The 26,590-nt window shown below is 66.0% G+C and overlaps 3 protein-coding genes across 9 annotated transcripts; all 3 read left to right on the forward strand.

Moving 5' to 3' along the window:
- Positions 1-1,840: 1,840 nt before the first annotated feature.
- SNX12 (sorting nexin 12) lies at positions 1,841-5,206 on the forward strand. Of its 2 annotated transcripts, XR_016443954.1 has the most exons (5): positions 1,841-2,047; positions 2,355-2,450; positions 2,582-2,706; positions 3,201-3,538; positions 4,967-5,206. XR_016443954.1 is itself a non-coding variant. In XM_090060970.1 (4 exons), the coding sequence occupies exons 1-4, from the start codon at positions 1,883-1,885 to the stop codon at positions 3,301-3,303; spliced, it is 489 nt and encodes a 162-aa protein (XP_089917096.1). In that variant the 5' UTR covers positions 1,841-1,882; the 3' UTR covers positions 3,304-5,206. The 2 variants fall into 2 exon arrangements, 1 of the variants encoding a protein (XP_089917096.1); XM_090060970.1 differs by having other exon boundaries at positions 3,201-5,206.
- A 715-nt stretch (positions 5,207-5,921) lies between these two features.
- LOC149857968 (uncharacterized) lies at positions 5,922-10,283 on the forward strand. 5 transcript variants are annotated; one of them, XR_016443795.1, is made up of 9 exons: positions 5,922-7,485; positions 7,674-7,881; positions 7,968-8,108; positions 8,189-8,371; positions 8,655-8,741; positions 9,047-9,147; positions 9,335-9,442; positions 9,523-9,594; positions 10,102-10,167. XR_016443795.1 is itself a non-coding variant. In XM_090059932.1 (9 exons), exons 1-9 carry the CDS (start codon positions 5,989-5,991, stop codon positions 10,134-10,136), a joined length of 2,439 nt encoding a protein of 812 aa, XP_089916058.1. In that variant the 5' UTR covers positions 5,922-5,988; the 3' UTR covers positions 10,137-10,283. The 5 variants fall into 5 exon arrangements, 4 of the variants coding, with proteins under 4 accessions (XP_089916058.1, XP_089916056.1, XP_089916057.1 ...); XM_090059932.1 differs by having other exon boundaries at positions 9,328-9,442; positions 10,102-10,283; XM_090059930.1 differs by lacking the exon at positions 10,102-10,167 and having other exon boundaries at positions 9,328-9,442; positions 9,523-10,085.
- A 6,733-nt stretch (positions 10,284-17,016) lies between these two features.
- SLC7A3 (solute carrier family 7 member 3) lies at positions 17,017-26,590 on the forward strand. Of its 2 annotated transcripts, none has more exons than XM_090060232.1 (12): positions 17,017-17,153; positions 20,618-21,026; positions 21,216-21,377; positions 21,465-21,645; positions 21,982-22,094; positions 22,429-22,651; positions 23,633-23,772; positions 23,870-23,972; positions 24,544-24,749; positions 25,071-25,237; positions 25,446-25,554; positions 25,920-26,590. In XM_090060232.1, exons 2-12 carry the CDS (start codon positions 20,657-20,659, stop codon positions 26,039-26,041), a joined length of 1,896 nt encoding a protein of 631 aa, XP_089916358.1. In that variant the 5' UTR covers positions 17,017-17,153; positions 20,618-20,656; the 3' UTR covers positions 26,042-26,590. The 2 variants fall into 2 exon arrangements, with proteins under 2 accessions (XP_089916358.1, XP_089916359.1); XM_090060233.1 differs by lacking the exon at positions 17,017-17,153 and adding an exon at positions 19,065-19,197.

Consider the following 26,590-nt stretch of genomic DNA (forward strand, 5'->3'; position numbering starts at 1 on the left):
CAGAGAGGAAATGGAGGCTCCATAACCACATCCTCCGCTCCCTCCTGAGCTGCCCATGTTGAAAGACGGATTATCATTCAGACTCCAAATGCCACCCCTGTACACAGTGGCAGGGAAGGAGGAGAACTAGAAGCTGAGGAGAGTATGCAAAAAAACCATGATTGCTGTTCAAAATACCTCACAGATTAGGGGCCTCATTCCCGCTTTCTGCTCTTTTGAGGACAGCATGAGGATGCATGAGACCGGTTGCCTTTTGTAGGAGTCTTCCGCCCTGATGTACACGTTACTATAGAAACAGCAAGTAATAACAGTATTAGCAGCAGCAGTGAGGAAAACCAACCCCTGGAGGTCTGGAAACTGCAGCTTCCCCAGGCGCCGCGGAGCCTCCCTGCAGATGTGGGGGAGCATTGGAAAAGGAGCTGGGCAGCACAGCCCAGAGATGGCCGGTTCTTAGGGGCTGCAGGCTGTGCTGTTCCGGATGGAACCCACCTATGTTTTTACGTGTGCTCTGCAGCCATGTCACATGCGTGGGTCCAGAGACCTTTGAAAGCCAGTGAAGGGGACTGTTCCAGGCTTGTGTCTGTCCAAGGCACAGTCCTGCTCCTTGTGCAGCACTATGTCCCTCTGCACAATTGCTGCCTGGAAGACTGAAGACACTTCATAACCATTCAGCTCCAGGAGCACCTGCACCTCTTCCCCGCCAACCCCCCAAGGTCATTCCCCGTCCAGGGTGGGATTCCACATGTCTCGCACTCCCAGGCTGTGCCTTGGGCTGGGGCATCCTCTGTGCCCATCAGACTCGCTCCCCTCGCCCCCACCCAGCTGTTTTCAATGCCTGAAGTTCCTCCTGCAGAAGCCTGTGACCACAGAGCTGCCTTAGACCCAAAGCCCTGTTTATTCCCACTTCTCACAGAGCCTGGAGAGGAAAGGCTTTACAACAACAGTGTCCATTCATGTCCATCAGGCCTGACCTCTGGCAAGGGGTTTGCAAATCCTTCAGACGGTCTCAGTGCATCCCAGTGTCTGTCTGGTTCCCCAACCATTCCCTTTTCCCCCAGAAAAAGAGCACAACTTCCTATGCCACCACAGCCCGGTTGGCTGCCGGTTCCCAGGCCTCTGCCTGCCACCACTGGTCCGGGAGGTTGCACAGGGAGCCAGGCCAACCCTGCCATTCTTCTGTAAGGGTGCTCCAGTGTTTGCTAAAGGCTGCTTTAAACGGAGCCTTTCTTCTTCCTTCCTTCTGGTTTTCCTCCCTGCCTGCTTGCTGCTAGGCTCAGCCAGTACAGGCGCCCGGTAACCCAGCTGTGCACGGTTTGGACTGATGGCGCTTCCGCCTGGAAGGTTCATAGGAGCATGAGGGCGCTCCCTGTCCTTGCCTGCCCGCCAGTCTAGGGAGGTGGGGACTGGCACGGGGCCGTGCTGTGCCAAGAGCGTCCAAACCAGGAACGCACCAAAGCGATGCCGCTGTCGGGCTTCTCTGTGCCTGTATCACCGCGCTGTGCAGCGAGTGCAAGGCCCCACCCTGTCATGGGGTCCCAGCGCCGGGCGGGGCGGGGCGGGGTGTATGTACACACCCCCCTCTTCGCTACCCACGTTCCGGGGCGGCGGGTGAAGCGGGCCGGGCCGGGCACGCCGCGGTGCTGGCGCGCAAGTGCCGCTGGCTCGGGCCGGGCCGGGCCGCGCGCAGGTTCCGGGGCGGCGGCGCTCGGCGCCCCGGCCGCTGAATGCGGGCGGCGGTTGTGCGGGGCCGGGCGGGGCGCAGCCATGCGCGTTGCGGGGCCGGCGCCGGGCGCCCCGGAACCTGCCTGGGCGGCGCGGCGGGTCGCGGGGCGGGGCGGCGCGGGGCGGGGCGGGGCTGTGCGGCGGCGGCGGCGGCGGCACCATGTCGGAGGCGGCGGTGGCCGACACCCGGCGCCTGAACGCGAAGCCGCAGGACCTGACGGACGCCTACGGGCCGCCCAGCAACTTCCTCGAGATCGACATTTTCAACCCGCAGACCGTGGGCGTGGGCCGCGCGCGCTACACCAGCTACGAGCTGCGCATGCGGGTGGGTGCGGGCCGCGCCGCGCCGGGGCCGGGGCCGGGGCCGGGGCCGGGGGCTGCTCGCTCGGTCGCCGGGCGCTGTGGGCGCGCGGAGCACGGCCGGGGCCGCTCGCGGGGCCGAGCTGCCCCCGCGCACCCCCTCAGCGCCGAGGCCGGCGCCGCCAGGTGCCTCCCGACAGGCCGGGCGGTCTGAGCCGGTGCAGACCCGGCCGGGGCGGCCGCTTCCTGCTCCCGGGCTGCAGCAGGCCCTGTGCCGGCACCCGCCTGCAGCCCGGGGCCCTGGCGCCGGTAACCGTGCCTCTGCCTTGCAGACAAACCTGCCCATCTTCAAGCTGAAGGAGTCGTGCGTGCGGAGGCGATACAGCGACTTCGAGTGGCTGAAGAACGAGCTAGAGCGAGACAGCAAGGTGAGTGCCCCGCCCGGCCATCCTCCTCTGGGCTGCGGAGGGGTTCCCTGGCCCGCGGGGTAGCCGCCGGCCTCGGGCTGCCTCCTGCGGGCGCGGGCTCGGCCGTCGCTGACGTGGGCGCGTGCTTCCAGATTGTAGTGCCCCCGCTGCCTGGGAAAGCCTTGAAACGACAGCTCCCGTTCCGGGGTGACGAGGGGATCTTTGAGGAGTCTTTCATCGAGGAGAGGAGGCAGGGCCTAGAACAGTTTATTAACAAGTAAGCATCACGAGCCAGCAGGGGATGTGGCTGGGGTCTGCTGCTGCGGGGGTCGTGACCTTCTGCCCTCGCTGCAGCGCAGCTCTGAAGGGATTACTGCTGCTTATTGCCCCTTCCCTGTGTTGGGGGCTGCGTTGCATGCCACTGGAGCATGAGCTGCTGGCTGGGACCTGGCGCCCGGCTCCAGCGGGGCGCTGAGCAACGCAGGCCCCTGGGCCTTTCTGCCTCTTGTGCTGGCGCTGAGGCTGCAGGGAGGGGAAGGAGGAGCTGGAACGTGGCGCAGGGCCCTGGCATGACTGACTGGGTGCTGCGTCCGTGTGGGTAGGATCAGACCCACAGCGAGGCTCTGTTTTGCATCTCCCCCCTCCCTAACAAGATGGGAGTGGGACCTCCTCCCTTGCAGGCAAAGGCGGCAAGTGCGTCCTTGCTTCCCACAGCATGGGATGAGGCCTGGGCTGGGCAGGCACTAACCTCCGCTCCCGGTTCCCTTGCAGAATCGCCGGACACCCTCTGGCACAGAACGAGCGCTGCTTACACATGTTCCTGCAGGAGGAGACCATCGACAGGAACTACGTCCCAGGGAAAGTCCGTCAGTAGGAGAGCCTGGCAATCTGTCTTCCTCCATTCCACCTTCCCTCCTGCAGAAATGACATTTATTTTTACACTAAATCTGTCTCCTCTGACCCAGCTTCTCTCTGAACCTCTTCCCAGTTTCTCCAGTATTTTTTTTCTCTTTTTCGTATCTGGCAGCAGTGTCGACCTGCTGGGCTTTGATTTGGGCCTGAAGGTGTGAAGACGCATGCAGTGCATCTGTGGTGGCAGGAGCGAGTAGGTGTGTGACGGGACTGGCAAGAGGTGTTATTGCGGTGTACGGAAGCTGCCCCTCTCCCCTCACAGAAGGCTCCAAAGTGACCTTCGCCTCCCTGTCCACGCAGCCCTGAGCATTTGTAAAGGAAACTGAGCAGAACAGTGATTGTCACCGGTCAGCCGTGGCAGCAGGCGCTGGGGAGTTAGTAAAGCTTACCCGGAAACACCGGTGCTGGGGCAGGCAGCTGGTCCTTGCCCATCCCATGCCTCCTCTCCTGCATGAACCCTCCCTCTTCCGCTGCCCAGGAGTCCTGAGGCCCAGGATTCTGCACTACTCCCTGCTCCAGGTCTCCTGCCTCGCAGGCCTGCTCAGCACAGCGGGGCTCATCCCTCCCCCACCCCGTGCGCTCTCCTACGCTGCTGGCAGCTTTGGGGATGTCTCCATCATCTGAGCTCTCATGGAGCAGTCCAGTATGTTTGGAAAGGGGTTGGGCTGGGCCTGGGCTGCTGAGGCTGCACGCACGTGTAGCTAAGGAGTTGAGAGCGTGCCGAGGCTTGGCCCGGTGCAGGGGGGGTCTAGTCAGGCTTTGCAGCACTCGGTCAGCAGACTTGTCTTGGCTGCTTCTTGCATTGATTGCCTCAGGCTTGGCTTCTTCCTTGCACTTCTTGGGGGGTGGGGGGCCTGGCAGGGTGAGTGGGGCACTGCTACTCCCAGACTAAGTGGTGCTGACTGTTGCTTGCCCCCCTCGGGAACGTTCTTGCAGTCAGTCTGGGGCAGGAGTTGCTGGATCCAAATTAGCACTAGAAGTGCTACCAGTTGCAAGGTACCCAGGTTGTTGCCCCTCCCTGTGGCTCGCTGCTGCTCCCCCACCCTGCGATAGCTTTGAGGCCAGGCACTTACTAGTGTGAGCACAAAGACATGGACTATTCAGGCAGCTCTTTAAAAGCACTTTCCTCAGAGGGTAGAGAAGGCTGCGAGCCGGTCCCTTCATGGATTTGCTTCTTGGTGTACTTGCCTCTGCTCTCCAAAGTCAGTTGCTTGCTGTGGATGGGGGACCCTTGTGCAGAGGGGGACCTGGAGGGGCAGCGGGTATCTTGGCTCTGGACAGAGGAGGCTTCTGCCTTTTGTACTGATCTGCAGTGACCTGACCTGGCCGTGGGGATGCCCAGGCTCCTGCTGGGGAGCTCATCCGCTGAGCTGTTCACCCAGGGCCCCCCTTCCTGGGGTGTGGTGGTGGGACCGGGGCAGGAATTCTGGTGCAGTCGGGGGGGCAGGGCCGGGAACCCGGAGTGTCGCTGACACAGGCCGGTGGGAGCGGCTCCCTGGGCTGTTGCGGATGCAGCATGGCAGGAGTCCAGTCCTGGCAGCCAGGAGTGGCTCCGACTGACACAGGCCGAGGAGGGGTCCGAGGCTGAGGCTGACTGAGGCTGTGCTCCCCTCCGCCCTGCCCAGGTGCTGCTTTGGGATGGAGTCGCGTTTCCAGCCTGTCCTTGCTCGCTGTTGGAAGCAACCTGCTGCCTTCCCCATCGGTCATGTTTCTAAACTCCCTCGTCCATGCACAAGTGCTGGGAGATTGAAGGCTCTTTCTTCTGTGTATATATCCTGCTGCGGGGCTTTAATTCAGCAACTGTCTTCAATCTACTGTCTGCTGTCATGTCTGAGTTCTGTTCATATTAAACCACTGTGAAGCCATGCTGCGTACGTCCGTCCCTGAGGGGTTCTCACGAAGGCAGGGGTGCTGGGAGGTGCACGTGCTGGGGCGCGGCGGATTGGGCAGTCTGTCCTGTGAACGGCTGTGCTGCAACGCCCCGCAGGCTGCCCGAGCTAGCCGGGAGCAGGCATGGGGAACTGGCTGGCATGAGAGTCCCCCGGCAGGGCCGGAGTAACGCGCAGGCATGGAGGGGGGGGAGGGGCCGAACTGTGCTTATTTGCATGTTATAAAACAAACGTGTGAAGTTACCGCGTGAAAAAAATAAGCGCGGGGTCGCTACAGGGTCTATCCGGCTCGGGACCGGCGGGGGTCTGAGTCCCCGGCGGGACGGGCGATAACGGCACGGGAAGAAGCAGCGCTACCTCCCGGCCCCTGCTCCGCAGGCTCTAGCCACCCGGCTTGCGCGGCCAGGCGGGAGTAGCGCCCGGCTGGGGAAGGGGCTGGGCGCCCCCGTCGCGGGCCGGGGCCTCGCGGCCGCGGGAAACACCCGCCCCCGGCGTGGACAGCGCCCGCGCGCTGCGGCGCCGGGCGCCCACTTCCGGGTGGGGAGGAGCCCGGCGCTCCCATTGGCCAGGAGCCAGCTCGCGTCCTCATTGGCCAACCCCCTGTGCGAGCGCCGGAGTCGCGTTGGTACAGGGGGACCCAGGCCGCTGATTGGTGAGCGAGCGGCCAATGGCGGCGCGAGCGGCGTATGAAAGCGAGGCGGGGCCGCCGGCGCCTACCCGCACGCAGCGTGCAGGAGTGCGGGCGGCCGCCGGGCGCCATGGCCGGGTCGCGGGAGGAGCCGCCGCCGCCGCTGTTCCGCAGCTTCTTCGCGGCCGAGGTCCGCGCGCTCCTGCGGGGCCGCGACGTGTCCACCATCGAGGCGGAGCCGCCGCCGCCCGCCAGCCCCAGCCTCGTCCGCCCCGGGCCCCACAGCCCGCAGGCGCCGGCCCCCGACCTCACCTTCGTGCTGCCGCGCGCCGGGCCCGAGCCCGCCGCGCCCGGCCCCCGCACCCCGCCGGGCTCCCCCTGGATGCTGCTAGGCCCCGGCCCGGGCGAGCTGGAGCGCAGCGCGGGGGCCGCGCCCGACGAGACCTCGAGCTGCCTGTCCCTGTGCTCCAGCTCCTTCCTCACCTCCACCCCCCTGACGCCGCCCGCGCGCTTCACCTTCGCCCGCGCCCTGGCCCCGCGCAGCCTGCTCGCAGCCGGCCCGCAGCCTGGGGACCTGCGCAGCTCTGCCACCTTCTTCCTGGATGCGGCTCGGCGCAGCCTGCTCGCGGACGGCCCGGGGCCCAGGGACCCGCGCGGCTCCACCACCGCTGTCCCAGGCGCAGCCCAGGGCAGCCTGCGGAGGGACGACTTGGAGCTGAGAGACCCCCACGGCTCCACCACCTTCTTTCTGGATGCAGCCCAAGGCAGCCTGCTCGGGGACAACCCAGAGCCCGGGGACCCATGCAGCTCCACCACTGCTGTCCCAGGCATGGCTCGATGCAGCCTGCTTGCAGACTACCTGGGGCCCAGGGAGCCCTGTGGCTCCACTGCTGCTGACCCAGGCGCAGCCCAGGGCAGCTCGCTGAGGGACCCCCATGGCTCCACCACCTTCTTCCTGGATGTAGCTCAGCGCAGCGTGCTCAGGGATGACCCAGAGCCCAGGGACCCAAGCAGCTCCACCACCGCTGTCCTGGATGCAGCCCAGGGCAGCGTGCTCGGGGATGACTCGGAGCTGGGGGACCCACACGGCTCCACCACCGCTGTCTTGGACACAGCCCAGTGCAGCCTGCCTGGGGACGACCCAGAGCCCAGGGGCCCGCGTAGCTCCACTGCTGCTGTCCTGGATGCAGCCCAGGGCAGCGTGCTCGGGGACGACTCGGAGCTGAGGGACCCGCGTGGCTCCACCACCGCTGTCCTGGGTGACCCAGTGCAACCCGGCCCAGCCGACAGCACCCACAGCACAGCAGGGCCCGAGCACCTGCCTGCACCTCCTGCCTCCCCCAGGGGGAAGGAGCCTGCTGGCAGTAACGACACTGCCAAGGGTGCAGCTCCAGCCAGGCTGAGAGTTGTGGCTTGCAGCATCCCGACAGCGCTGCAGGCCCTGGCCCCCGCATCCTGCAGCTCCCGCAGGGCCCCTGCGGGCAGAGGCTGTGCCTTGGCAGGGTACCTGAGCCGTGGGTACCTGAGCCGTGTGTCCCTGAGCAGCCTCCGGCTCTCGCTGCAGCAGCCAGTTGGCACTAGGGACGTGCCTCTGGGATCGCAGACCGAGGCCCAGCCTCCTGTGCAGGTGAGAGGGGCCGGCGGCTGCAGCATGCGCCCCTTGCCCAGGATGCTGCGCGGCTGCCAGCTTTCCTTGGCAGAGACGGGGCACGGGCTTGGGGGCGCTGAGCATCCCTAAAATCCCAGTCGCATCCTGGAGCAGGAGTCTAGGTCCTGCAGCAGGTTCTGACCCAGGTGCTTCATCTCCGGCTGCAGGTCCCGGCTGGCACCGCGGCGAAGCAGAGCAGTGCCAGGCTGCTCGGCGTTGGGAAGTGTTCCACGGGCCTGCGGCCCCCCTCCAGGCTCCCGGGGCTGGGCGGTAGCAGAGCTGGCCCCGGGGGCTTGCAGGCTCCCACGGGGATGGAGCTACCTGGATCCAGCAAAGGGGCCAGGGCTCCTGGGACTGGACTCCCACCTCGCCCAGGTGAGCCGGCTCCGGCTGTGCCCAAGGCCTGTTGGCTCAGGCAGCCGCTGCCCTCGGGGCTGTGAAGTTCTCGTCTCCTCCCCCAGGTAGCAAGCGGCAGCTCATGAAGCCAGGCCCCGGCAACCCGCCGCTCGCTGCTGGAGCCCCCCCACCCCTGGGGGCCACATCCAGCCCCCAAGACAAAGCTCCAGGAATCAACACCACATACTCTGCCAGCCACGTGCAAGGTGCGTCTGGGGGGGTGGTTGGCCCCAGCTGGGGCGCCAGGCACATGCCCTGCTGGCCAGCTGGGTCTTCCCTGGCCCAGTGCTTGCTCCTGTTTTCTCAGCCGCTGCCAAGGCTGCCCGGAGCAGGCTGCCTCCGCGGAGGGCTGTCGCTGGGCCTGTGCCGGCCACAGCTGTGGCACCGCGCTCCCGACTGCGGCCGCCTGCCAAAGCCAGCGCCTCCCCCAGGAGCCTGCCTCCTTGCAAGCGAGTCCGGCTGGGCGAAGGTGGGTGGCAGAGCTCTGCTCCCCGTCTCTGCGTCCTTGGGGGCTTCCTGGCACCTGTTGCTCCCGTGCCAGGCAGGGCCAGTGGGAGCCTGGGGCTGGGGTGGGGAGGTGCTGCAGCTGGGGAGCCAGGCCTGGGTCCCAGCCTCCTGCGGTGTCGGGGGGAGCAGCCAGGCCCTGGGCTGCACAGCCTGGGGCTGCCTGGAGTCCCCTTCCTGGTCTGTCTCTGCCTGGTGACCCCCTGACGCCCTTCACTTTCTCTTCCTAAATGCTTGTGCGGGCACAGAGGCGCAAGGCTGTGGGGCCCAGCAGGAGCCTGCGCTTGCAGATGGCAGCTCTGGGCCCGGGGCAGCAGAGGCCTCTTCCAACATGGGTGAGTGCGGGGTCGCTGCTCCCCGCTCGGCGGGCCTGGGGCTCCCTGGCTCTGGGCCTGACCCGCGGGGGAGAGGAAGAGGTGGTGCGGAGGCAGCCACTCCCCAGCAGGGGGCAGCACCTCCACAGGCATGTCCAACCTGCGTGTGCAGCCATGACCCATGTGGGGCCTGGACCTGGGACCCCTCCCCTACGTGCCCATGTGCAGGGGAGGCGGGAGCAGCGCCTGGGGATGTGGCTGGAGCAGGGGGTGTAGGGCAGCCCCAGCCCGGGGCCCTCAGCCCCACACTGCGTGTCTCTTCCTAGGTGATGCTGCCCAGGGCCCCACGTGCAGGGGTCCCGTGGCTGTGCTCCGCAGCTCTCCCCATGCGGCTCCTCGGGGCATGGGCGCAGCTGCCCCCATGCAGGTAATGGCGGTGCCTCCAGGCTTGGGGCGGGAGGTGCTGGGGCCCCAGGACCCAGCCTGCAGTGGCCAGTGGCTGCAAAGCTGCCTGGGTCTGTCTCAGCAGGGCTGTGGCCCACGTGCAGCCCTGCATGAGCCCCTGGCAAGCCCCCAGCCTGCCAGGGTCTCAGTGCGCCCCTGTCAGTCCCCAGGCAACCTGCTACACCGAGAGCTGGAGCAAGCACAGAATGAACTGGAGCTGGCACGGAGCGAGCTGCAGAGGGTCCAGAGGGAGCTAGAAGGAGCCAGGACTGAGCTAGGTACGTTGCTGTCGCTGGCCCTGTGGGATGAGCTGCAAACCGGCACCCGAGCACGGGCTGACCTCCTGCTCCTTCCGCAGCGGAGAAGGATGCCCAGTGCCAGGCCTATCGTAGGGTCATTGCCGACCTCCAAGCTCAGCTGGGAGCAGCAGGTAGGTGGCCCTGGTGTGGCAGGGAGCCTGTCCTGGGTGCTCCAGGGCTGCACTCCCACCTCCTCCAGAGCCTCCGAGGGCCCAGGCTGGGCTTGAGACTGGCTCAGCCAGGGCTGGGGCAGAGCCAGACCCACCGCGCTGCCTGTTGCTGTAGCCAGGTGTTCCCTGAGGCCTTCCCTCTGAGCCCCTCCCGACCCCCAGACCATGCCCCAGGCACACTGCCTCCCCTGGCCGTGCCTGCCTGCCTGCCTACGCAGACAGACATGGGCCTGCTCGGACCAAGCTACGTGGCCCCTGGGGCAGGCGGTGGCACTGGGGTTTTACGCCTTCCTTGTCCCTATCCCTGCAGGTGCTGAGCCCCGTGTGGGGGGAGGTCACAGTGTTGTGTTGTGCTGTGTGGCCTCCTGCCTGTGTCCCTGGGTGGGGGGTGGTGCCCCTCCTATGGCCCAGGCACATGGGGGGGCTCCTTCCAGGGCTTCCCATGTCTGATGCCTGTGCTGGCTCCAGGCTCTGTGGCTGAAGGATGCAGGCTCGAGGCGTGATGGAGTCGCGGTGGAACGACAGTGGCCGGAGGGCTCTGCCCAGTGCTTTCACCTGCCAGCAGCTGCTGCTGCCCCTTGCCCATGGGACAGCCTCAGTGCAGGCCTTGCATCCTGTGCAGGGCCTGGGAACTGCTTTTATTGGTCATATTTAATAAAGATTAATGTCTCTTCCTCCTGCCCCCTGGTCACCTTGCCTCTGCCAGTGCTGTCCAGTTGGGGCCCATGTGGGGCAAGGCTGCAACCCCTGGGGCTGCGGTTGTGCCTCTGGGCACTGCTGCAGGTGCAGGGATGGGGCTGGGTGCGGTCTTCCCCACCAGCTGCCCCCGGTCCTAGCTGGAGGCAGCTCCTCCAGCCCTCGTCTGCTGCATGCTGGCTGCAGGGGGGGTGTGCGGTGGTCACGGAGGCCTGCCCTGGGAAGCGCCTGCAGCCCTGCGCACGTGGTGTCTGCTGCAGAGCCATGGGCCTGTGCCGGTGTGGGCCCCAGGGTGCTCCCCTCTCCCACAGCGGTGGCAGCTGGTGCGTGGCCTGGCTCCTGCCCTGAGGGAGCTGGCTTGGGTGCATCCCAGCAAGGCTGTGCTGCTGCTGCTGCCTGGCACAGGGACCAGCCCAAAGGGTCTGCAGTACCTGTGTCTGCTGCCCAGGTGCAGGGCAGAGCCCCAGGCACGGGTGCTGGGTCACAGCAGCGCAAGCGTTTGCTGGAAGACGGTGGGCTGGGGTGCGGGATGGAGCGCCCGCGAGCTGGCTGTGGGGTGGGCCGTGCTGGGCATGAGGGGCAGGGCTGAGCCTGGGGGGCCTGGCTGGCCCAGAGCCCTGATTGCAGTGCAGGAGGAGGGGGTAGTGCCTCCCTGGCAGGAGAAGTGAGGCCGCAGGGAGCGCCTTCACCGCGCGGCACCAGGGTGGGGCGTCTGGGCCAAGTCTGGGCCTTTCCAAGCAGCTCTTGATGGGAATCCAGGGCAGTGCAGACGTGGGGGTTTCCGCTCCTGTCTGCGGGCACCTCACCAGCTTCGCACTGAGGGAGTGACTCACAGAGTCCGGCTCCTGGCACTGCTGTTTCCATGTCCAGGCACAAGTTCGGAGCAGTGCCATAAGGAGCTGCTGGCTCTGACTTCAGTGTGGGACTGGCTTGCTGACTTACCGGTGGGCTCCACTCAATGCCAACTCCCACGGCCTGGCTGGACACTTGGCAAAAGTGCCCCAAGTGAGTGGAGGGGGGCGGCGCAGCCCCCAGGAAGGTCTCTAGAGAGGTGTCAGGCTGGGCACAGGGCAGGGCTTGGGGGCCAGGATCCTTGACATTCACATCTTTTGCACCGAGGCTGGCAGGAATTGAGCATTATCTGCTTTCGGTCCCGGTTGGGTCACAGCGGGGCTGCAGCAGCGCACAAGGCTCCAGGCCTGCTGCCTCGCTGCCCTGGGCTCCCCCGACAAGGACAAGAGCACAGTGCTGGCGCGACGGGTCCTGGGCCGAGCGCTGAGGGGCTGGAGTCGCTCCAGCACAACGGGCTGTTGCAGACCCAGCACCGGGACCTGCAAACGGGAATGTGGGGTGTCACGGCTGGTTTCGAGTGTCCTGCCCGTTCTGCAGGGCAGATGGTTTGGGGGCGCCGGGCTATGGTCATCTCTGGGGTGCAGGTACCTGTCAGTGCAGGTTGGCAGCATCAGGCGTGCTTCTGGAGGGGACATTACTTGAGGAGCTGTGGCCATAGCGAAGGATGCTGGCTGTTACCCAGGAGCAGGGAGAGAGAGGAGGTGGTGAAATGGCTCCTAAAACTAGGGGCCCAGATCAGACCCTGTGCTGAAGTGGAGGAGACTCCTAGAAGCGGCGGTGGGCCCAGCAACGTGGCTGCACCAGCCACAGGGAAGCAATGCAGCAGCTTTTGCTCTCCAGCTCTTCGGATGCTTGTTCCGGTCTGGACGTGGTGCTGCCGTGGCTGGAGCCGCCGGGAGCTGTGGGCCGAGCGAGGGGTGGGACATGTCAGAGTAAGCGTGAGGAGCGTGGGGGCCGAACGGGACGGGTCCTGCAGCATCAGCCTTGTGCCCTGGCCCCAGAGCGCCGGAGCGTCTCCGTCCTGCCTGCACACAGACCAGGAGGGCGCTTCTCGCTCGCCTCCAAGTGCTGCTTAAGAAATGTTTTGTTTGATTTTGGGCTTGGGGCTTTTTTGATCTTGTTTTCTTTTATTATAACTTGCCTGTGTTTCCCTAATAGCTCCTGCTTTACTTAAATCAGCTTCGTAATGTTTAGTCTTTTTGCAAAATGGGTTAAATATGAAAAGTGTATGCATGTGGGTGCGTGTGCATGCACACTCTTACTACATCTTGTGTGAGTGCCCTCCCCTTCACTCCCTGGCATCCTGTGCAGCACTTCTGCAGCTCCCTTCTCTCTTGTTCAAGGATGTCTCCCTGCGGGCTGCAGGCCAAGTTCCCTCTCTGCTTCCTCCCCCTGTAAGGCCAGGCTTCCTGTGCACCAGGTCACTAGCCTGAGCTCTGTCCAGCTGCGCTGTGCTCCACAAGACCACAGGAAGACACAGACGGAGCAGAGCACCACGGTGCCGGGGGCTGCTCCCACCCCCATGGACAGATGGGGCTGATGCTGGCAGAGGCTGTGGCACCGCAGCTGTTCTCTGACCCCAGCTGCCAGCAGCATTGGCCACCCATGACAGGCCCTGCAGGGCAGCAGCCATGGGCCCAGGCGCTGTGGCAGGGCACAACAAGCTCCGTGGGGACCCTGCCCCTCCTGCCACCTCCAGGGCCTGGGTGCCCATGCTCCCCAGGGTGCTGGGCAAGTGTGCTGGTGGCAGCTGTAGTGACTGGCTGCAGCCCGGAGAGCCGTCCCTGGGGCCACATGGCCATTGTGGGGATGCCTCCTGCGTCCGCCAGGATCTAGCCGGGTTCCCGTCTATGGAGGCAGGCACAGGATGGGCCCAGCACGTGGGCGAAGCTACATCACAGCAGCCCGACGCTGCCTGCAGCAGCCGCTTCCCCTTCTCCGCGGGGAGCCGTCCCTCCCCAGGGCGTCCTGGACTGGTGCCTGGGCTGCGCCGTTTGATTTCGTTCCATCGCTGCTGGCGTGGTGGAGCGCCCAGCCCCATTTCCCGCCTCCTGCAGCACCTGGGGCTGGGAGAGGAAGCACCTACATCTGGTATTTCCTCTGCGCGTGTGACAGCACGTTGTTGTGGGGAAAGGCTGAAGCAACCGTTCGCACCCAGGGCCGAGCCCTGCGACTGGGGGAACGCGGCCTGCCTGCTCCGCACGGCGGTGTTGCCAGGTGCGTCTGCCAGGAGCAGTGCAGCCGCACGCTGATGCTTGCAGGAGCCAAAGACACTCGACGGTGGCGTTGGGCAGGACGCTGTGGGCTGCTCCCACCTCTGTGGGCGGATGGGGCTGATGCTGGCAGAGATGCTGTGACACTGACCAGGCCCTTTCCCTTTCAGCCTCGGCTCCCTGGGCTTGGGGAGTTCGGGCCCTTTGGCTTCTACACCCACGTGGGCTTCGACTGCATCGCCACGACGGGCTTAGCAGCATTGTGGAGCCTCTGCCGGGGCCTGGGCTGGGGTTTTCCCTCCACTGCCCTCTGTCCCCATGTCCCACGTGCTTGGCCAAACACGTGGTTTTTGGAAATGCGGGAGCTTGGCGCGCCCTGAAGCTGGTCAAATAAAGGGATTTCTCCAGCTGGCACCTCTGCAGAAACCTGGCTGTAGTCGCAGCGCACGGCGACAGGTGCAGTCTTGCAGCTGAAGGCATCTCCGGGCTTGCGCGGCGTGCCTGCAGGGCCATGGCCAGGGTCCCTGGTGCCTTCAATAACCACGTTGTCAATGGCAGGCTGGGGAACCGAGGTGACCCCAGCTGCTCAAAGCCACGGGGCCTGTGGCCAGGGCTCGCTCGCGCCTACTCTGGTCCCCACCGTCATCACCTGGAGCAAGGCGCAGCTCCTCCCCAGTGCCAGGGCAGCAGCTGCACCGCCTGGCATCCCTGCGGCTGCCATGGCAACAGAGCTGCGGGCTGTGCAATGCGCTGCTGGCAGCCGGGGCCCCTGGAGCCCGCCGGGCCCTGCCTCTGGGGACGGACGGGGCGCCTCCCTGGGGACGCGTCCCTGAGCCAGGGCTCCAGCCTCCCCCAGCTGCTGGGCCTGGCCCGGGCTCCCTGGGGCTGCGGGAAGGGGCGAGGACCCTGCCCCAGCGCTGGCTGACCTGGCGTCTCCTCCCCAGTGGGGGACAGGGCTGTGGCCGGGGCGGGGAATGGTTGATCAGCAGCCAGCAGCCCGCTGCACGGGTCAGTCCCCCGCCGAGCAGCTCCACTTCCACGGAGTCCGAGTGCCAGGGAGCCTGCAGACATGGGCGTGAGCAAACAGCACTTGAAAGACCGAGACGGAGGTGCAAGAATGCCAGGAAAAGGCTTCCCGCCAGCCGTAACTTCCTCCCCCCATGTCGCTGTGCTTGTTGCAAGTCCAGGGCTGCGTGACCGCTGTGCCAGGCCACTTGCACTGTCCGAGGGAGCGGCGTGTCTGGCTTGGGCCCTGGCAGACCCTGCAGCCGGTTCCTGCGTGGCCCGTGGAAGACTGAGCAGCCTGGGAGAGCTCTGGACCCTGCTCTCGCCTCCCAGCGTTGGGCTCAGCCCGTCAAGTCCTTTGAGGGTCCTTTGTCTGCCACACTGACCTGGAGTGCTTGTTTGCCATCTGGTTCGTCAGTGCAGCCCGTTCTGGGAGGCTGGTCGGGACAGTGGCTGGTAATTAGCAGAGAAGCAGGGATGGGGCAATCCAGGGGTGCGTGCCAGGCAGCTCTGGGCCAGCGCTGCTGCATCCGGGGAAATCCCAAACTAGGCCCAGTCCCGCTTCCTTGACCACAGAGCTTCGTCCTCTCCTGGGCTGGAAGCCACCCTGGCTGCACTGCTGGCCGCTGCCCGTTCCTCCCTCCTGGCAGGGACGAGGCCTCAGCCTGGTAACAGCTGCTGTGAAGCAAGGGGCCCCGCCGCGTCTGAGAGCTGCTCCACGGCTCCTGCCAGGACTCGCAGCCTTCCCCAAGGAGAAGCTCGGGTGAGAACTGGCCCCGGCTGCTGTAACGAGCCTGCGGGTCAGGGCTGCGCTGGCTCGCTCGGCGCTGAGCTGTGGCTCAGGACAGTTCATGCCTCTTGGTCTATTTGGTGCATCTCTCCCTGGGCTGCTGCCCCCACCAGCCGGATGCCCCTCGGGGCGGGGCAGGAACGCGAGGCGGGAGCATCTGTGCTCCCCCGTGTGCAGCACCACGCTCCCGGGCCGTGGGGCTGCCGCCCAGGTGCTGGTCAGTGAGAGGCCCCAAAGTGACCCGCCAGCCCCAGCCCGACAGCTACTCGACAGCGCGGCACAGCGGTCCCCTGCACCGGGGGACGTGGCGGGAGGAGAGGGGAGCAGGCACCGGGGTGCTGAGCCTCCTGACTCTCCTGGCCCCGGCCCACCGCGACCAAGGGCTTGCTCCGGCACTGCTCTCCCCGTGGTGCCTTTAGCTTCCTGTAGCTCAGCGGGGCTAGCCCAGCTCCCCCCGCCCCAGGGCTGCCGGGCACCGAGTGCTGGCGTCCTCGGAAGAGGAAGCTTTCGGACAGGAGGATCCTTGCCTCCATCCTTGGCCATCTCCGAGCAGCGCTGGTCTGCAGCCGGTTGTTTCCAGCTTGGTTTATGGGCCCCTTGGCTGGTCTTGTGTCTACAGCTTCGCTGAGCGGCTCCAACGTGTCTGGGGGAGAGGGGAGCCGGGTGCGGGGGGGAGGGGCGCAGGGACTGCCGCCCCCTGCGCAGACGTGTGCAGCACCCGGTGCAGCGCGCCCTGTGCTGGGCTGGGAGCCGCGGCCCCCTCTGCCCACCCCCACCCCCACCCGCAGCCAGGGGTGCTGAGCTGGGAGAGGGGGACGCTGGGCAGGCCTAGCCCAGGGCACTTTGCACCACGTCCGTGTGCCTCTTTCCAGGCGCCACTGCCCAGCCCGGTGCTCCGCTTCTGGACCCTGGCAGGGTGGGCCCTTCCAGCACTGCGTGCCCAGCTGCGGCGCGGCCCAGGGCTCTGGCCGGCGTCCTTCCCGGGCGCTGTGAGCGAGGCCTCCTGGGGCCAGGCCAGGCTTTCGTCACCCGTGCCTCCCCCGCAGCGCGAGAGCGAGCCTGCGTCACCGCCCGGGCTGCGCCGCGGAGTTTCCGTGTGCCGGCCGCGTGGGGACGGACGCGCTTCCTTTGCTGGAAGCCGGCCCGCGCTTCCGCACCGCACGGCTCCCCTGCTTCTGCTTCTGCTTCCTGCAGGCCCGGCGCTGGCCCCCACGGGCCAGCCCCGCGACCCAGCGCTGGAGCTGCAGGGAAGGGCCAGCATCTGGCCCACGGCTGCTGGCTGGGCTCCAGACAGGCTGCCCTGCCCCGCGGGGTGACGGCACCAGGACGCTGCTTGCACTGGGCTGGTGGGCTGGGCACCGGGCCAGGCCTGGCGCAATCCCTCGGGAGCCGCGTGAGCCTCTTGCTCAGTGTGGACTTTCCGGGCTGTGGCAGGGGGGGCTGCGCCCTGTGTCCTCGTCTGCTTGAGTCAGGGCCCAGACTGCCCGGGGTTGCAGGCTCTTCCTGTGCCCTGCGCAGCCCCCGCGCAGTGTCGCGAGCGGGAAATGCCGCGAGTTGCGGCGTCCCGGGCTCCGCGTGCCGTCGCTCCGGAGGTGCCCGGGCCGGGCCCCGGCTGCGCGGCCCCGTGCGGCCCGGCAGCTCGCGTGCCCCTGCGCCCCAGCGCGCCTCGCCCGCCCCTCGGCTCCGGTGCCCGGCAGGCGCCCTGCTCGCTGCGGGCCCGCCCGCTGTCCCGCCCGGCCCGGGCGTCGCGCCGCGGCCGCTGGGGCCAAGCCGGGGCGGAGCGGGGCGGGGCGGGGCTCGGCCCCAGGGGAAGGCGGGGCCGGGGGGCGGGGCCTGGCTCTTCCCGTACAAGATCCGCGCGCGCGGGAGCCGCTTCATTCATCTCCCGCCAGCGCCGCCGCCGCCGCCCGCACAGCCCCGGCCCGCACAGCCCCGGCCCGCGCGACGAGACCCGGCCGCACGCGGTGAGTGCCCGCGGGCTGGGGCGCGGGGGGCCGGGCCGGGGCTCGGGCCGGACGCGCAAGCGGGACTCGCGGTTGCATCAGCCAGCCGCGGAGGGCGGGGCCGGCCACGTGTGTCCGCGCCGGGGCCGAGCGCTGCCCGCCAGAGCCGCCCCGTCTCCCCGCGCCGCGCCGCGCGGCCCCGGCCCTGCCCCACGTCGGGGCTGCGCGGCCGGGGACGGAGCCCGCACGGGTCGTCACGGGCGCCAGAGGGGCCTCCAGCCGCTGCCCTCGGCCCGCCGCGGCGCGTGCGTCGCGCCTCCGCGCCCCAGCTGCGGGCGCGCCTGGCCCGCGCGGCGCTCCGTCGCGGACCCCGTCGGGAGCCGGAGGCCGGCCAGCAGCCGCGGCGGGCTGCCGGGGGCACCGCGGTCCCTGCGCGCGCGGGCAGGAGCCGTGACGGTGCTGCCGCGCCTGGCGGCGGGGGGCTTGTCCCGTGCTCCCGCCCTCGGGCTGTCGCCGGAGGAGAGGGGCGAACCCACCGGACCTTCTCCCCGGGCCCCGGGAGCCGTTTACTGGCTCTTAATAGAAAGTGCCGGTCTGAGGGAGCAGCCGCGCTTCCTGCGAAGAGCGGGTCTGCTCGATTCATTGCCCAGGGAGCAGCGCTCTCGCCTGCACCCCCGCTGCCCTGGCCCGGGGGCAGGACGGATGCCAGGGACCCCGGTGCTCTCCGCGGGTTTCTGCACAAGCTTCTCCCGAGCGGGCGGCAGGGCCGGCGCTGGGGTCGGGGGGAGCTAATGGCCGGACAGTCCGGTCCGGTCCGGTCCCGTCTGGCCCGGGCAGATGCTGCCAGCTTTGGGGGGCGACCTGGAGACTTCTCTGCCCAGACCTGTGCCGGGTTGTCGAAGGCCCCTGTGTGCTGCGTCAGGCGTAGGCTTTGTGTAAAGCTTCCTATTCCGGCACACTAAGACCTCCTGAGCCTCTTACACTGCTGCAACGTTTCCTGGCCCGGCTCTTGCTGGCAGCCCGGGGCCGGGGAGGGGCTTTCTGGCTGCTTTCGCTACGTGGCACTGGATGTGGGTTCTGCCTGTGCGCTCCAGGAGGGGGGCTGCCGGCACGCGGCCCACCTGATCGCAGGGGGCAGCGGATTTCGGCAGGGCAGAGGGGAGGATGGCTTTGTTCCTGTCCTCAGTGGCCTGCTCCAGAGACAGGGGGCTCCAGGCCTGCAAGCCACCAGCCACAAGCCAGCAGTTCGCACAGCAGAACGCCAGCCGAGCTGTTGCTGTAGTGTCTAGACAGGACTTCTTCCGCGTGGGTGGAAGCTACTGAGCAGGGCGTGCTTGGGACTGTCTGAATGGCATGTCTCTTCGCAGCGGAGGGCAAAACTTGCCCAGAATGTGCCTCCTTGCTCCCCGTGGCACTGCCAAGAGGGCTCCCCTCGGGCACGCTCCAGGGGTGCCCCTCGGCACGCGGCATCAGCCCTTCCCGGGCTAGGGTTGGATTCCCCACTACACGGGCCATGCGGTGCCCAGAGCCGTTCCCTGGCACGCCGGCTGTAGTGGGGCTGGGTTGGGTTAGCTTAGCTCTGCCAGACACAAATCAGCCCTCGAAGCTTTAACCAGCTCCTTTATACCCTGGTCCCAGCAATGCACCTCCAGGCTGTAACGCCTGGCTTCTGCTGCTCCACAGGGCTCGGCCAGTAGTGCAAAATGGACGCACCTTTACCCAGGGCCCAGCAGCAAACATCGAGCCTGGGGTGAATCTGTAGTGCTGGGGGTCGCTGCTGGGATTCGTCCTGGGCACTGGCTTCGCTGGTGGCTTGGCAGCTGAGAGCGACCTAGCTGAGGGTCCCAGCTGTACTGCCCGTCAGCATCCCCATGCGTGGAGGCAAGGGTATGAGCCTAGTTGGCATCTGGCTGGCCCCATATCGTACCAGAACAACTCTTGCACATCTGGAGTGCCCTGGAGAGGCAGCAAATGATTGGGCTTTTTTGCGTGCCCTAGACAACGCAGTGGACGTGCCTGTGACGGGGGAGCTGGAGGCACTTGCGTCCACTTCTCCAGACGGCAGGTGTGGAGCCGAGGACGTGCAGCGGGGTGGGGTTGGGTGGGGGAGCTAGCGCTGGTGCACGGCAGGCTTTGCAGCGGCTGGGCTGGGAGCGGCAGTGAGCTCATGGCAGTGTCTGTCTCCGGCTCTCGATCCAGCTGGACTGGCGAGCTGCGGTGACACGGCTGGGGGAAAGCAGCCTCTCGGGGTGGTAGTTCGGCGTGTCCTGCCATTGCTAAGCGGGTGGAGTTGTTTGGAAACCTGCTCTCCATAAAACATCTGCTCAGTGCCGTGTGGGAAGCTTTGAATCCCTGTGGGAGGTGGTTTGAGAGCTGCGGGGGGGCATTGGTGTTTGGGGGAGGGGTGCGCATGTCCAGGGACAGGCTTGCAGTCTGCTTGGAGGCATCGCTCAGGCCGTCTGGCTTGTCAGTGCTAGGTCCCTACCACGCCCTGTGGTAGGGGAACCGGGGTACAAAACTGGCAGCTGGAGCCAGGCACCTCCGCCCGGCCGCGTGGAGTCCCGAAGCGCCGCGTGTCTTGCTGCCCCTGGAGCAAGAGGAGAAAAGGCAGAGACTGTTCGGAGCGTGCAGGAAAGGGACTGAACTCTGCTGTCGGCTTTCTCCAGCCATGGGTCTCCTGCCCACTGCATGCCCCGCTTGCACGCAGCTGACCCCCCCGGCCAGATCGGCATCCACCGCCAGCATCCGGGCGGTCTCCGTGCGGAGCAAGGCCTGGCAAGCGAGCTCTGGGCACTTGGGGCTGCCGTGCAGGCCGGGAGCTGCCCAGGCCCGACGCGTGAGCAGGCAGGCAACGTGGCGCCGTGTCCCCATGCCTGTAGCACGTGTTCACATGCTGCACTTGTGTGCGCAGTGTCTTGGGAATGGGATGCAGGCGCCGATGCAGGTCCGGGCGCCTCTGCTACCTGGTGACTCACCCACGCCAATTATCTGTCCGACCTGGCAGAACACCCTGGGATGTTCTTGCCCCAAAGCGCCGTAAGAGTCGGCACGGAGTCGAGTCCGGGCCAAGTTGCACCTGGCTGCGTAGGACGTGTCGGATGGCGAGCAGGTCCCAGCACCTCCCTGCAGCCCCGAGCGGGGTGGGGTGCGGAGACTCGGGTTGCCATAGCAAACAGCGCTGGGCTCGTCTTCCCAGGAATCGCACATCACAGACTGCTTGGGGCTCTTCGCCCGCGCCGTGCAGGGAATGCCGGTGGTGGGTGGAGAGCTGGAAAGCGGACTGCTCTGCTCTGCCCTGCCCTGGCAGCCAGGTAGCTCTCAGCTCAGTGGGCTCTCGCAGAGCCTGGGGCTTTCCTTGCTGGGCAGTAGCTGTCCCGGGCCCCCGGGTGCTCTTCGCTCCCTTGCCTTGCCTGGCTCGCGAGCTCCCTGCGGTCTCTAGGTGGACCCAGGCTGTCCTGACAAGGCTGCGTTTGCCTGTCTTCCAGGTGCTGCGAGTAGTCTGACGCCTCCTGCCAGTGGAGAAGATGTTTCAGACAAAAATGGCCAGTTTCGGGAAGAAGCTGATCCGCCGCCGCGCCCTGGATCTCAGCTCCGAGGAGACGCGGTTTGCCCGCTGCCTCTCCACCCTGGACCTGATCGCCCTGGGCGTAGGCAGCACGCTGGGCGCCGGGGTGTACGTGCTGGCCGGGGAGGTGGCCAAGGAGAAGGCCGGCCCCTCCATCGTCCTCTGCTTCCTCGTCGCGGCACTGTCGTCTGTGCTGGCCGGGCTCTGCTATGCGGAGTTCGGGGCCCGGGTGCCGAAGACGGGCTCTGCCTATCTCTACAGCTTCGTCACTGTGGGGGAGATCTGGGCCTTCACGACCGGCTGGAACCTCATTCTCTCCTACGTCATCGGTGCGTGCGCTGCAGCCCAGCTCTGGGCTGCACCACGGGGGTGGCATGGGGCTGTGCGGGGCAAGGGCTGCGGGTGGCACTTGCAGTCTCCAGGTCCGGGGGCAGCGCAGTGCGAGGGAGCTGCGGGACCTGCCCCGGGGGAAGGGGGCAGACTTCCTGACTGATGGCGACTTCCCTCTCGGTCCCCAGGAACGGCCAGCGTAGCCCGAGCGTGGAGCTCTGCTTTCGACAACATCATCGGCAACCACATCTCCATCTTTTTCAAGAACCGCACCTCCATGGGCAGTGTGGGGGGCGTCTTCTCGGAGCACCCAGACTTCTTTGCCTTGATCCTGGTCTTCCTGCTCACGGGTGAGTGCCGGAGCTGGCGGGCGCCTGGGCGAGGGGGTAGGGGCAGCCTTGTCCCTCTGGTGCCAGCTCTGTGTCTCGCTTCCTCAGGCCTGCTGGCGTTTGGGGTGAGCGAGTCGGCTCTGGTGAATAAAATTTTCACTGCCGTGAACCTGGTGGTCCTGAGCTTCGTCATCATCTCCGGCTTCGTGAAGGGGGATGTCAAGAACTGGCAACTCTCCGAGAAGAACTATCTTAATGACAGTGTCAAAGCCAGCAATGAGGATGCCAGGTGAGGAGCGCTCTGCCCGTGCCCCGTCCTACAGGGACTGCCTGCCCGGCCTCGCCACAGCTGGCCTCGACCAGGGTACGGGGCCGGCTTTGCTCGGAGCTGCCCATCTCACACCCGGGTCCTGAGCCCTGGGGCTGGGGCAGCGTGGCCTGTCTGCTCTGGACAGCAGCGCTGCCTGGCGCCTGCCCGCTGCCAGCAACGTGGCTGCGTGCAGATGCTGGCACTAGCCAAATACTCTCGATGGTGGCATGGGTGCAGGTGGGCCTTGGGCTGGTCCTACCCCTGCAGACGGACAGGGTTGATGCTGCGGCACTGACCAGGCTGTTTCCCTTTCAGCATTGGCCCCCCGGGCTTGGGGGGGTTCATGCCCTTTGGGTTCCAAGGGATCCTCGCTGGAGCCGCCACGTGCTTCTATGCCTTCGTGGGCTTCGACTGCATCGCCACGACAGGTAAAGCAGCGTCGCGGAGGCTCTGCCGGGAGCCTGGGTGAGGGGTCTTCCCTGCACTGCCCACAGTCCACGAAGCACCAAACATGGGGAGCTCCCCAGGGGGTGACATCCTCCACCCAGGAGTGGCCTCTGCCTGCTTGGTGTCCCGCCACTTGGTGGGAGCTGGAGTCTGCTTTCCCACCCAGATGGCGTCTAAATGACAATGCCACTGCCAAGCTCCAGAGGAACCTGCTCACCTGGAGCTCCTGGCCCTGGTTTTGGGCCCTGCCACCCGGCCCTGGGGGTGCGAGGCAGGGCCAGGCTGGGCTGACACTTCCCCCGCTCCCCTCCGCAGGCGAGGAGGCCAAGAACCCGCAGCGGTCCATCCCCATCGGGATCATCGTGTCCCTGCTGATCTGCTTTGTGGCCTACTTCGGGGTCTCTGCTGCTCTGACCCTCATGGTGCCCTACTACCTCCTCAACAAGGAAAGTCCCCTGCCGGAAGCCTTCAAAGCCGTGGGCTGGGAGCCGGCCCGCTACGTTGTCGCCGTCGGGTCCCTCTGTGCACTCTCCACCAGGTGAGGCCGGGGCTTGGCCACTAGAGCCCTGCTGGGCGGGGGGGTGCATGGGGCTGCTTGTGCCAGGCCAGTGCGGATCCATGGGAGGGCTGGCTGGCTGGCTAGGGAGAAGCTTCCTCCCATGGTCCAAAAGCAATTGCACCCGACTCGGTTAGACCAACCGTGGCCCTAAAAGCAGTACCTGCGGCCCCCACGACTCTTGCTGTGGCCCTAGCGGGGGAGAGCAGGCAGCCAGCCACGTGGGGAGCGGCACGTGCAGTGTGCATGCCTCCCCGCTGGAGCGCTAGCCCCCAAGGTCACGCCTTCGTGTGACGCGGTGCTGGGCCCCAGGCCCGTGCCAGTGCTATCGGGCGCTGGGTGTGCTTGTCAGCCCTGTGCTCCAGGAGGAACTGCCCACTCCTCCTATCCCTGGCTGGCCCCTCGTTCGAGATGGACCCACGGCCAGAGCTCCTATGTTCCTGCCAGCACCACGGCAGGGCCTGGGCACCCACAGCCGGCCCAGCGGCTCAAAGCTCATGTTTGGTGGGAGCCTCTTGTTACCATGTGCATTGTGGGCAGGAGTCAGATCTGACTCCACAGAGGGTCAGCTGGCACATGCAGGCCTGGCCTGGACGTGCCCTGGCTCCCAGAGCTCCCTGGAGGGGAGAGAGACCTTGCAACGGGGCAGCAGTGGCCTCCTCTCTAGCAAGGAAGCTTTTTCACCTTAGCATTCAAGGGTGGACTCGTGGCCACCAGGAGCTGAGAGTTCAGCCAGGTTCACCAAGGGGTTGGACACGTCCTTGGAGGATAAGGACATCAGGAGCTACTGAGTGCTTGTGGCAGGTCCAAGGTGCTTCCCCATGGAAATTGTGGTGTTGATGCCCCTGGGGATAGAGGATCGGCCAATCTTTTACATCGCAGCCTCGGAGGCTGCAGGCAGGTCAGCGACAGGTTGGTGCAGGGCTGGCGACTGACAGAGGCAACCCCCTCTCCTTCCCGCAGCCTGCTGGGCTCCATGTTCCCCATGCCACGGGTGATCTATGCCATGGCCGAGGACAGGCTGCTGTTCCGGTTCCTCTCCAAGGTGCACCCACGGACAAAAACACCCCTGATGGCCACTGTCGTGTCGGGGATCGTTGCTGGTAAGCGGCTCTGTCTCCTCCCAGCCCCTGCCTGCACCTCACCCCCCTTTTGAGGGTGAGACTGGTTGTGGGCTTACACCATGTCCTGTGTGTGCAGCTCTGATGGCCTTCCTGTTTGAGCTGAAGGACCTGGTGGACCTCATGTCAATCGGCACGCTGCTGGCCTACTCCCTGGTTGCCGTGTGTGTGCTCATCCTCAGGTAGGTGCCTGCCTACAGTGCTCCCCTTCTGCGCGCGGTGCGTGGCCCTGCGCTCCAGCCTCGTGGCCTGGGTATGTGGAAGCCATGTGCCTAGAAATGAATGGCCCTGAGGGTCCTGGGGGGGCAGGGCCGGGTGTAGGGGCTCCCATCAGACGGAGGACGATGCTGGGGTGGATTATAACAGCTGGGGTTGGCCCTGCCGCAAGGTAGGAGTGGGCTCACCATCCCCAGTAATGTTGCAGCTGAGGTTTGGGTGCCCCCAGCTGTCACTCGGAGAGGAGGGCTGGGGGCTGTGTGCTGGTATCGTGGGTGAGGCTGGATAGATTCGGACTAGTAACATCCCCCTCGCATGAATTCCCCCTGCACCCGTGAGAGCAGTGCTGGGGCAGGCAGCCCGAGAACAACAGGCTGGGGCTACCCTGTGTTGGGGTGGGCTGTAGCGTGAACTGTGGGGCTCTTGGTTCCCCAGTGGGCCCCCATGTGCCCACACCCACCTGGCACTGCCCACCCAAGTCTGTGCTGTGGGGTCTGCCCCAAGACACAGCCACCCACTGGTGTGCGTCCTGTCCAGGTACCAGCCGAACCAGCTGAGCTCCTCAAAGAGCCTGGAGATGGTGGAGCTGCACAAGCAGGAGGAGGAGAAGGTGATGATGGACCCGGACATGAGCTCTACTGACCTGAGCGAGGAGTGCAGCCTGCGCAGCCTCATCAGCCCCCACTGCAGGACACCCACCAAACTGTCTGGGCAGATCGTCTACATCAGCACGTCGGTCATTGGTGAGGACGCCGGGAGCTGCATCCAGCAGCACCCGGGAGGGGGAATGGGAAATGGGAGGGGGCCCAGCCTGGCTCTGGGAGGAAGGGGCTCTGTCTCGGTGTGAGAAGGGAGCTGGCATGCAGGTGGCCGCGGCTCCCCGGGCTCTGCAGCTGGCCTGTTCTGAGGGGGTCCGGCTGCCATCAGGGGCTGCACACGGGCACGTGGCCCCGTGAAATCCAGCAGGGAAGATCATGGGCCTGCCCACTGCTGTGGCTCTGTCCACGGGCTGCAGGAGCAGGCAGTGACCGACAGCTCAACAACTTCTGCCGTGTCTCTTGCAGCTGTGCTGATCACCATCCTCTGCGTGGTCCTGGCCCAGACCATGGACTTGCTACTGAGCGGCAGTGTGATCTGGATCACAGTCTGCGTCGTCCTTGTCGCCATCATTCTGGTCCCCACCATCATCATCTGGAGGCAGCCAGAGAGCGACGCCCGGCTCACCTTCAAAGTAAGCACAGGAGCTGGGTCTGCCTGGGAGCTGCAGGTGCTGCAGCAAGAACAGCTGGGGCTGTGCCATGTTCTGTTGGTGGCTGGGTCCCGGGGCCTCTCCTAAAGTTGTCCTCCCGGATGGCTGTGCTGGGGCTCCCTCTGCCTTGTAGCACGGCAAGGGCAGGTGTCCAGCCCCCACCCCCACTGACCTGGCCTCTTCCCCCCAGGTGCCTGGCCTGCCGCTCCTCCCGCTCTTCAGCATCTTCATCAACGTGTATCTCATGATGCAGCTGAGCCCTGGGACCTGGGCCCGCTTCGGTGTCTGGATGCTCATAGGTGAGGCCTGGGCAGCTGATGCTAGTCTTGACATTGTGCCCCAGCACCGAGGAGCTGCTGGGGCTGTGCTTTGCTCAGGTGCCTGGAGGGGCCCTGCTTCTGGAGAGCCTGGTGGGGGCAGAGATCTGGGTCCCCAGGGGTGAGGCTGGGCATCCCTGGCTGGGTCCTCTGTGCTTCACCAGCCCCTCCTGAGCCCCGGGCTGGGAGCTCATGGACTGCTCTTGTATGTGCCCGTGCCATGGATGGCAGATTCCTGCAGGCAGGAGTTGTGCTTGGGGGTAGGAAGTGAGCACTGGGCGCATGGGCTGCAGCTGCCATCGCGATCCCTGCGGGCTGCTGTTCAGGGCCGCCGTTCTCTCTTGCAGGCTTTGCCATCTATTTCAGCTACGGCATTCGGAACAGTGTCGAGGCGCACAGGGTACACCAGGCCTCTTCCCATGGTACTGGCACCTCCAGCACAGAGAAGTCTCTGGACCACACGGTCTGAACTACAGGGAGGTTCGGGGTGTCCCAGTCTTCCTCTGGACTCTATAGACCCTCGCCCTCCCCGCCTCCTCCCTACCGTGCAGGGTGCCAAGCTGGTGATGCTCCTGGGCCCTGCTCGGCCTGGCCAGTCCACAGCCAGGGAAGCACAACTCTGGGACGCTCATGCTTCCCTCAAGGAAAAGGACGGCAATGGAGGTGTTTCTGCTGTGGCTGAGGAGCGGGACGGGAAGGGCCAGTACCCAGGCCTGTGGCCTGTCAGCCTCCCCTGCCTGGGGTGCTGACACACCTGTCCGCCTCTGCCCAGAGTGCCGCTTCTTTCTGCTCGGACCCTCTGTACATAGCATAGTTAATTTATTGTCTGATGCGTGGCTAGGGGCTGCCTTGCTCGGTGTGAGTCTTGTCGTGGATCAGCTACTAGGTGCTGGACCTCCCCAACCTACCTCCGGCGCGGACAGCAGCCCTTCCGCGTCCTACATCCTTGGTAGAATCTGTGCATTTGTCAGCCTTTGTACAAATAAATTTGACTTTTTTGTTTTTGTTTTTTTGTAAA

This window comes from Crocodylus siamensis, chromosome 8 (genome assembly GCF_052110815.1).
Source record: "Crocodylus siamensis isolate JL-2025a chromosome 8, ASM5211081v1, whole genome shotgun sequence".
NCBI classification, from domain to species: Eukaryota; Metazoa; Chordata; order Crocodylia; family Crocodylidae; genus Crocodylus; species Crocodylus siamensis.

What these genes read in the sequence shown, in the direction of transcription:
- SLC7A3 (XM_090060232.1), top strand. Translation starts at nt 20,657, where the DNA reads ATGTTTCAGACAAAAATGGCCAGTTTCGGGAAGAAGCTGATCCGCCGC. An exon ending in CCTGGTCTTCCTGCTCACGG is followed by an intron (nt 21,378 to 21,464) that starts GTGAGTGCCGGA and finishes TCGCTTCCTCAG; the next exon opens with GCCTGCTGGCGTTTGGGGTG. An exon ending in CGTGTCGGGGATCGTTGCTG is followed by an intron (nt 23,773 to 23,869) that starts GTAAGCGGCTCT and finishes CTGTGTGTGCAG; the next exon opens with CTCTGATGGCCTTCCTGTTT.
- SNX12 (XM_090060970.1), top strand. Translation starts at nt 1,883, where the DNA reads ATGTCGGAGGCGGCGGTGGCCGACACCCGGCGCCTGAACGCGAAGCCG. An exon ending in GCTACGAGCTGCGCATGCGG is followed by an intron (nt 2,048 to 2,354) that starts GTGGGTGCGGGC and finishes TCTGCCTTGCAG; the next exon opens with ACAAACCTGCCCATCTTCAA. An exon ending in CTAGAACAGTTTATTAACAA is followed by an intron (nt 2,707 to 3,200) that starts GTAAGCATCACG and finishes GTTCCCTTGCAG; the next exon opens with AATCGCCGGACACCCTCTGG.
- LOC149857968 (XM_090059930.1), top strand. Translation starts at nt 5,989, where the DNA reads ATGGCCGGGTCGCGGGAGGAGCCGCCGCCGCCGCTGTTCCGCAGCTTC. An exon ending in AGGCCCAGCCTCCTGTGCAG is followed by an intron (nt 7,486 to 7,673) that starts GTGAGAGGGGCC and finishes CTCCGGCTGCAG; the next exon opens with GTCCCGGCTGGCACCGCGGC. An exon ending in AGGAGCCAGGACTGAGCTAG is followed by an intron (nt 9,443 to 9,522) that starts GTACGTTGCTGT and finishes CTCCTTCCGCAG; the next exon opens with CGGAGAAGGATGCCCAGTGC.